The 9,728-nt window shown below is 40.7% G+C and overlaps 1 protein-coding gene across 2 annotated transcripts in view; it reads left to right on the top strand.

The window, feature by feature from the left end:
• The first annotated feature begins 2,081 nt into the window (after window positions 1–2,081).
• The window catches only part of Pkn2 (protein kinase N2), a 114,853-nt gene continuing 107,206 nt past the window's right edge, over window positions 2,082–9,728 (top strand). The window contains exon 1 of one of the 2 annotated variants that reach the window (XM_052731970.1): window positions 2,082–2,386. In XM_052731970.1, the coding sequence (XP_052587930.1) occupies window positions 2,339–2,386 (48 nt within the window). In that variant the 5' untranslated portion in view covers window positions 2,082–2,338. The remainder of the gene's footprint in view (window positions 2,387–9,728) is intronic. The other variant, XM_052731971.1, reaches the window with a different exon arrangement.

The raw sequence follows: 9,728 nt of genomic DNA, 5'->3' as shown, positions 1-9,728 counted from the left end.
ATTGGACACTTTAAATGATGAATTTTGTTATGTATATTTTACAATAAAAATCATACTAATCATACATTAATTCCCCCTAACACTTTGTACCTACCATTTAAGATCACATTATAGTTGTTTTGGACACAACGCTGCCTCCCCAAAGGATTCCCCACTCACTTGTTATGGACTCTTTCTTAATCCTACTTATAACTCCAGGGCCTAACTCTCCCTGGCTATTAGTTACTAGGGAAGGTAATTATACATCCTGGCTTTTCTAAGTGTTGCTAGTTCCTTGTTTCTTCCTTGATTAATAAGACTCTATGTTATTAGCAAGAGTTAAAATCGTTACTCACAGAAACATTACAGTAAGTATGAAGACAAAGTAATGTGTTTCAGATTTACAGATTTGCTTTTCTAGAAGCAAAGGTTATTAAAAACTGATTCCAGCCCGAACAAAGTATTTCAAATTCTGCAGTATGATTAAGAAAGAACTGGATGTCGGGTGGTGGTGGCACACACCTTTAATCTCAGCACTTGGGAGGCAAGGCAGGTGGATCTCTGGGTTTGAGGCCAGCCTGGTCTACAAAATCAGTTCCAGAACCGCCAGGGCTACACAAAGAAATCCTGTCTCAAAAAAACAATAACAACAAAGAAATAAGAAAGAAATTGGATGTATGTTTACAGATAAATATTTCATTGAAGTTATAATCAATGTCCAAAGTGAAACAGTATTCCTAAGACAAAATATGGTAAAGTAACAGTGTTTAGCCATTAAACACATTCTAAAATTAATTATGTAACTTAATATTTAAGTACTTGTTGCTTTTACCATTTTCAACCCAGTCAATTCATTAAACATATAAATAGTAAAACTTCTTAAGTACACACCAGAAAAACTTTGTCAATATATTTTTGGAGTCACCGAACTCTCCATCTTCAATGTTTGTTGAATTCAAAAAATGAGACTTTCAGAGACAAATCAACACAAGCCCCGCATCAGCCCAACAGCACATGAAACATAAAGTACTTATCGGACTAGGAGCTTCCTACCTAAAGCCTGCCCTTTAACCCCTAATCTTTACCTAAATAACCACTACCACTTTTCTCCACATAGCTTTTAACCAGCAATATATACTTAAGCTTCTGAGTCCCAAATAAAGCATATGCAGAGACTGTCCATTCCCTGATTAGACAAAACAAAAGCTACAATTCAGCGACTACTGATACTTGCGATACATAGTGTTACTTTTAGAAGTTCAAGCTTCCACTAGATAGCTATGCTAAGTAGACGGTTTAGTTCTCATTTCTACCTCCCCGAGCAAAGCTGGCTTTTGTTCACGCCCGACCTTGATTCTGCCTAGCTCTTTCCATTAAACTTAGTTAAAAAAAAAAAAAAAAGCTCAGTAGTTTCCCAGCCCCAACCACAGTGCAGGGTAGCGCTCGAGGAAAAGGCAGCTCGGAGGGATTGCACTGCGAAGTTGTTGGAGCTCTAACCACTCCGACTTTTCTCCAAAGTGCCTTTTCCAGGCCAGCCTGGCTCGCGGGGCACCTCCCTGGTGGCGAAGTGGCGCGAGCAAAAGGCACGCGGATGACAGGTGGGGGAGGGAGGCGAGGGGCAGCGCGGGGGCAGGTCGGTGTCCGGCTGCGGCTTGGGGGAAGGAAGGGCCTGGGGAAGGTAGGCCCGACCTGCGCAGGGCCGGAGACCAGACCTAGCGTTCGCGCAGGGCCGTTAAACGCGGCCGGAGGTGGGTGTGGCCTGCTGGCTCTTCCCGCCTCCCGGCGACGCCAGCCCAGGCCTTTCGCCTCCGAGTCACCCCGGCCCGCCCAGAGCCCGGCCCGCCCCGCGCGGCTGGCCCCGGGGTCCCCGCCAACCCCATCTTCCCTCATACCCCGCCCAGCCGGGGGCGGCGGCCACGGCCGTCACGTGCGCCGGCGGCCGCCAAGCGAGGCGGCTTTTGCGACGCGGTGACAGCCAAATGGTGCGACAGGAGGAGCTGCCGCCGCGGCCGCTGCGCCCCGCACCGAGAGCTCTGAGGCGGCTCCCGGCGTCGCCCTGAGGGAGCGGCTGAGGGAACAGAGTCCGGCGGGCGGCGGCGGCGGCGGCGGCGGCGGCGGGCGGGCGGCCAGGGGAGCCGCGCCGAGGGCCCTCGCTCCCCGCCGCTCTCCATGAGCCGAGCCGCCTGAGCCGCGCCTGCAGCCGGGCCGCGCCTCCATGACTCCCTAGCTGCGGCTCTCTTTCTCTCCGGTCCTCACCCCCCGCCCGCCCGCCCGCCCGCCCGCCCGGCTCCCGTCCCGCCTTCTCTCCCTCGGCCGCGCCGCCGGCCGCCTTCAGGTGCGGAGTCCCGAGCGGAGCGCCATGGCGTCCAACCCCGACCGGGGGGAGATCCTCCTCACCGAGCTGCAGGTAAGGGCCGCGGCCCTGCGGGAGCGCCGGCTCGGGCGGGGGGACACCGGGGAGGGCGGCCGCGGGCGGGCGGGCTCGGGGACGCCGCGCACCGCGCCACCGGCCCGCTAAGTGCGGGAACTCGCGCGCTGACAGTCCGGAGCCGCTTCCCCACGCCCGGGACCGGTCTCCCGCGCGCTTTCGGAGGCCACCGGGCGGAGGGATCCCCCCCCCCGGCCCCCGCGGGCGGGGCCGTGTGCTCGCTCGGGTCCCCTCCCGGTGTCACCGCCCCGCCCCCCCCCCAAACCCGCTCCCGAACTCCTTTGAATGACTCTCAGGCCGTGGGCGGTTCCCTCCCCTTCCCCTCCGACAGCACAAAGAGCGCCCCCAGAACTTGAGCCCCGGGAGGACTCGCTCCGAAGGGATGGCCTCGCTCCGCCAGCCCTCCCTCTTCAGGTGACCGAGTGTCCTTAGCGTAATATGCGGGCCGTGTCTTTTCCTTTTCCTTTTTCACTCAGAGATAGGTGGTCCCTCCGATGGCCCCCCCTGCTCAGATCCGGAAGTTCAGATGCTGATGGCTCCCCCCCCCCCAGACTTTCATTTTCCCTCCCTTTGGACACAAGAGAAAGAGTTCCAGAAGTTGTTTACAAACCAGAGAACAGTTCATTAAGTGAAAACGTTAGGCAGCACATGTCCGCAGAAGATAACAAAGTAGATCCCGTAATTAGTGTAGTTCGTGTCGAAACAATATTATTCTTTCCTATTTCCAGCTAAATATGTGATGATGTGAGCACGATTTTTGTTTTGAGATCTCTGTGGTGTAGGAGACTTCAGTTTACACACTGTTATTTTTCATTACTTTGGAATATTCAAGAGATGTTTAATCTGGATTGAAATTTTGTCTCATTTTTAAACTGATTTTGGTTTGTTTTAATATACTCATTTTGGCTACTCAAAGATTAGAGGGGAGGACTGAAACACTTGAATTTCTTCTGGAAAAGTTGGACAGTTCATTTTTTTTTAACAACTGAATCTAGAAGGTTGATTCTTTATGATGACAAAATTACTCATTGCTCCTACCTGTAAATTTCTTGTTGAAATGCATTTTTCTTAGATCCCGGTGTAAGCTTAGTATGTTAGGCAATCAGATGTAAGCTTAAATGTATCGTTATTGGTATATCGTAAAGTTAGAGACCTGAGTAGGGTACAATAATACATGGCTGCACATGTGGAGTCCTTTGGAAATGCAAAGTGGAATTTCCTGTCACTTGAAAATGTCATTTTATAACATTTTAATTACAATTAGCTTTTAGTAAGCAGCTCTTCACAGCACGCATTTGCTAAATGAATAGATTCTGTTTTTAATTTGCATGCTTCTAAAAGTAAAATGTCCTGAAGTTTTTGGAAATAGCGTATATTGCCTAATTTTGAAGCATGAAAATGCCACTAAAGTAACAATATTTTTCTATTAGTGCTGTTAGAATTATAAAGTTTATGGCATCCGTGTATTTTCTGGAGAGTGGCATAAATGGCACTTATTTTGGCACTGTAACAGAAAACATCTTTGTGTTTATTAAATTATATTTAGGACATTTTTGTTAATAAGGTCCATTTTGGCAGTAACAAGCAAGCAAATTAAAGAATGAAAAAACAAACTTTAAGTATGACAGTTTAAATAATGGAAACAAAATAAGGAATACCAGATACAGTTATGTTTTACAATAATAAAGTATAACTCCCTCTAAAAAAATAATAGTTCTTATTGTTACTTTATTAATAACCTTTATGTTGTCAATATATATCTAGGACATTTTTCTTGATTTATTGTACTCTTAGTTCTAATAAAAGTTATTGCATTTAAAGTTTATCATGTTTATTAAAATATTTACATGCATATAATCACTTAAGGTACATGGTCATAAAATTTACTTCATTTATTCAAATACTTACTTCATTTGGTCATGAAACAAATGTAATTGACCCAATATTTGCCAAAAGTGTACTTTTTTTTAGTGTCATTTTTTAAAACTTCTAAATTGTTTGAATTTAGACTGAAAACTAGTTTGATATGATTTTCTTAATGTTTATCTGCCAAACACTTTTTAAAATATTTAAATAGTAAGTAATGTAACCAACTTTAAACTGTGTTTAATGGCCAAACACTGTCACTTCACCATGCCTTGTCTTAGGAATACTGTTTCACTTTAGATATTGATTATAACTTCAACAAAATATTTATTTGTGAACACACATCCAGTTTCTTTTTTAATCATACTGCAGAATTTGAAACAGTTTGCTGGAGTTGGGATTGGCTTATTAATAATTTTTGCTTCTAGATAGGCAAAACTACAAATTTGAAACCATTACTTTGTCTTCACACTTACTGTAGTGTTTCTGTGAGTAACATTTTTTTTTTTTTTTTTGTTTTTGTTTTTGGTTTTTCGAGACAGGGTTTCTCTGTGTAGCTTTGCGCCTTTCCTGGATCTCACTCTGTAGACCAGGCTGGCCTCGAACTCACAGAGATCCGCCTGGCTCTGCCTCCCGAGTGCTGGGATTAAAGGCGTGCGCCACCACTGCCCGGCACATTTTTAACTCTTGTTAGTAACATGGAGGCTTATTAAACAAGATGCATTAATAGAGTGCACACTAACTTTGATGACCAGAGACTTGAAGGTGTAAGGAAGAATTTTTGTTACAGAAACAACAAAAATAGGCTGTTAAAAATTTGAACTCCTTTGGCAGTTTCTAGCTTTTCTATCATAATGAATATTATTAATTTCTTTCATTTGAAGCATAGCAGGAAACTTAATTTTGTGAGGCCAAAAACCCTGTGTTTTATTTCTAAAGAAACTGGGATTAATGAAAAGTATAAAGACTCTCCAAATGGCTATTGCAGTATTTTATATTTTAGAGAATCCAGAACCAAATATTGAGTAGAACCAAATATTTAAATATTATTGATTATTGGTGATTCACCTCCTTCAACAAAGTTCCTTGTGAAATGTTTGCCTGGGTAAAGGAAATTTGCTCAAATGAAAAGTTATGGTAGTTAACCTTAAATTACAGATGTTAAAGTCAACTGAATATCTACCAAAATTGTATTGTAGGATCTAAATATGACAAAATGATTTTTACTTTCTAGAGTAGCAGAAATAGCATTTGTACTAGTAAAGAGTTTTATGAAAGTACAGATAGCATTTATTATTTGTTACATATCAGCCATTGTCATTAGGTATCTTGTGTACTTTAATTTGATATTCAGAAAACTCTAGTAGGGTAAGATATGTTACTTCCATTTTGTAAATTAGGAAACTAACCTCAAGAGTGTTAAGTTGTCTGGCATGGCGGCACATGTCATTAATTCCAGCACTCAGAAGGCAGAAGGCTAGCAAGTTCTAGGCTAGCCAGGACTAAATAGTGAGACTTTGCCTCAAAAACAACAGCCAGAAACTAACCAACCAACACACAAGAATATTAAATACGTTTCCCATGGTTATGCTCTTAACTCTGAATTTGAACTCTGATCTGTGTGTTTTCAGTTACATCATTAAATTTTCTCAGTTCTGTGGATTCATGAATGTTTTGTATTCCAGTGTTGTATAAAAATTTCTAAAAATTGGTCCAAATGTTGTTAATCAGAGTTAGCTTTGTTGTAAACTTTAAGATCCTGCTAGAATCAGGAAAAATGGTGTTCATATTTCATTTGTTAGTATATAATTTAGCTGTGCTTTATTTCAAATAAGGTACGCTATTCCACAAAGAGTAACAATATAAACAACCTTCTCCTGGCTTTCTTCTATTAACAATGATTGTTTCTGATGAGAGGCATCCAAAGCTTGTTGAAAAAAATCTCCCAAACATTGATTTCTCAAGTGGCTATTCATAGGTTAAATTTTAAGTTTGTGCATAACCTAGTTCTGCGTTGGCACTTAGAAGGTGCTCGGTATATTGATAAGAAGGCTCCATTTGTTACCTACAGTGAGGACTGTCCTGATCATTTTATGAGAAGTTCACTATAATTATTGGCCTATGCAATACAATTAACCCTTGTATCCTTGGGTTCTTCATCCTTGGATTCATCCAAATGTCTCTGCCCCTCAAGTGCTTGGATCTCTGAGTTTGAGGTCAACTGATCTGCATAAAGTTCCAGGAATACAGCTACATAGAGAGACTCTATCTCAAAAAAGGGGGGGTAGGGAAGGGGTAGAGAGATGGCTCAGTGGTTAGGAGCACTGGCTACTCTTCCAAAGGACCCAAATTCAATTCCTAGCACTCACATGGCAGCTCACAGCTGTCTGTAACTTCAGCTCCAGGAGATTCGACACCCTCAGACAGACATGTGGACAAAACACCAGTGCACATAAAGTAAAAATAAGTAAATCATTAAAAAACCAACTGCATGTGTATTGCCCATGCACAAACACTCTTTTCGTGTCATTCCCCAAACAATGTAGCGTTTGCATTGTATTGAAGGATGTGTGTAGATGGTCTTACAAATATAATTATTCCTTGAAGTCAATAGGGAATTCATTCCATGACACCTCTAGATCTCAGAATTCTTGGATGTGAAATGGCATGGTATCTGCATATAACTTGCACAATCTTCCCTTTTGCCTTCAGTCACCTATCAATTGTTTATAATACCCAATTCATGCATGCTAAAGTGCTGCATTATAAAGATGAACAGGTATACAAGAATTATATAGTATTGGTAGTAGAGTATATCCATTTAAAAGATTTGCAGTGACTACTTTGCCTAATTAGTTAATGGTTTAAAGCCTGGACACACAGGCATTTTAATTTATTGGAAAGTAGTTATGACAGACTTTGGAATTTATTCTTGGTTGTAGAAGATTTGCCACCTAGTGTGCTAATGTGTGCTAAGTAGCATGTATTTTTATACCTTAGTCTGTTTTCCCTTCCCTGGCTGTCTGAGAGCTTTCATTGAACAAATTACATACACTTTTTTTTTCTTTTATTAAATCTCAGGTATACTGTTCTGAATCATTATTTGTCATAGTAATACTCACGGACCACCACTTTTCCTCCTCCAAATATCTACACATTGTTTTCTTCTGTCTCTTCACCCCCAACTTTGCCTCCTTATATCGACCCAGATATCATCACTATGAATAATGTGGTTATTCTCTTCCTCATTTGTAATTTTATAGAATGTACAATCCTAAAAGATATGTCTTTTACCTTAGTTTTTATATAATTGACTAGTGTATAATCTTTTAAACTTGGTTTTCCACCTATTCTAGATAAATTTATCCATATTATTGTATGTTGCTGTAGTGTAACAGCATTAAGTGTAATTTTATTGAGTGGATATCTCCCATTGTTTGATATTTGAATAGTTAATTCTTGTTGGTAATTTATTTTCTTGCTTTTCGTAATTGTGAGTAAAGATGCTGTAGACTGTGTGTGTTTCTTGTGTATGTGTATGAAAGAGCTGAGTATATGTGGAAGCTCACTTGCTGCTTTGTAGAGGAGGTTAATGCTTTTAGCTTTTAGCATTAAGAGGTGATACTGAACTTCCAGTGGGGTATATGAATTTATAATCATGCCAACACATATATAAGAGAATAAAGGTTCTTTTGTTATCTGTCTTTTGAACACTTTATATTGTCGTTTTAACTTTTATTACAAATCAAAAGGCCATAATACATTGTTTCTTGATCTTGATGATATTTCCTGATTATTGTGATATAGAATATTTCTCTTTTAAAAAATTTATCTTTATTATTTTGAATTATGTATAGTTGTGTGTATTTGATATTTGAGTGCAGGTGCCCACAGAGGCCAGAAAGAAGGATTTTGGATTCCCTGGAGCTGAAGTTACAGATGGTTGTGAGCTTCCTGACGTGGATGCTGGGAACCAAACTTGTGTCCTCTGGAAGAGCAGCAAGTGTTCTTAACTACTGAGCCATCTCTCCAGCTGCCCTGGAAAATTTCTTTTTGTTTTTTGACCTTTTATGTTTTTTCTTCAGTTGAATCCCTTTTCTTCTCTCTTGCCCATTTTTCGTGTTTGTTTGTTTTGATTTGTAAGAATTCTATATATTTTTTATTCTCAGTCTGTATATTGTATCTTTCAGTTTCTAAATTATTACTTTCAGTTCAGAGGGTTGTTTAGGAGGAACAGTTTGAAATGTTTTACCATTTTGGGAAACATTGAGACTCATGATCTACAAGCATGCAGTTATTATTTGTTGCAGATTGGGCATAAAAATAATAAAAGTATAATTTATGTCTGTGGATTTGTAAACTTTCCAAATGAAAAGCCCCAGGCAGTTGTATAAAATATTGTACATCCCACACATGCTAGTGTAACTAGAGTTTTCCTGCCTGGCCCACAGTCAGGGCAAATCTCTCTCACCTGCCAGTCCCACAGCCACTCAACCCCGACCAAATAAACACAGAGACTTATATTGGTTACAAACTGTATGGCCGTGGCAGGCTTCTTGCTAACTGTTCTTACAGCTTAAATTAATCAATTTCTATAAATCTATACCTTGCCACATGACTCGTGGCTTACCGGCATCTTCACATGTTGTTTCTCATCATGGCGGCTGGCAGTGTCTCTCTGACTCAGCCTTCCACTTCCCAGCTTTATTTTCCTCCTTGTCCTGCCTATACTTCCTGCCTGGCCACTGACCAATCAGTGATTTATTTATTGACCAGTCAGCAACACTCTTGACATACAGACCATCCCACAGCATGCTAGGCACTTAAATGTTAGTTAACTTAGAGTAAATGTAGAAATAATGAAAATTATTTATGTGAATAGTTGATAAAACTGCTTGTTTTTCCATTCCATTTCTTTTCAATTATGTAATACTATTATTTGTCACCATTAACATTTAATTCTTATGTTTAGTAGACAGTATTTGTATGATTTTTCAGTTATTCATGTATTCACACAGCTTGTCAAATTATTTCTGGAGTTGGTCAGGTTTAATATTGAGTATAAAACAAAAAAAGTTACTCATTATCACAATTTACTAATATTTTCAAACCTGGAATCCTAAGTGCAGTTTTTCTAATTGCTGTGATATCTTTTTGATGATGAAAAATTCTTAATTTTTAATATATTTGTCCATTTTTTCTTGTATTATAATTGCCTTACACTCTTTTAAGAAATTGCTTCTTAAACCCAATTCCTAGGTTTAAAAGACGATACCCGGCCGGGCAGTGGTGGCGCACACTTTTAATCCCAGCACTGGGGAGGCAGAGGCAGGCTCTATGAGTTCGTGGCCAGCCTGGGCTACCAAGTGAGTTCCAGGAAAGGTGCAAAGCTACACAGAGAAACCCTGTCTCGAAAAAACAAACAAACAAACAAATAAAAAACAAAAAACAAGCA

This window comes from Peromyscus californicus, unplaced genomic scaffold, assembly GCF_007827085.1.
Source record: "Peromyscus californicus insignis strain IS unplaced genomic scaffold, ASM782708v3 Scaffold_9__1_contigs__length_137607984, whole genome shotgun sequence".
In the NCBI taxonomy this organism is placed as follows: domain Eukaryota; kingdom Metazoa; phylum Chordata; class Mammalia; order Rodentia; family Cricetidae; genus Peromyscus; species Peromyscus californicus.
This window is presented reverse-complemented; position numbering and strand designations above follow the sequence as displayed.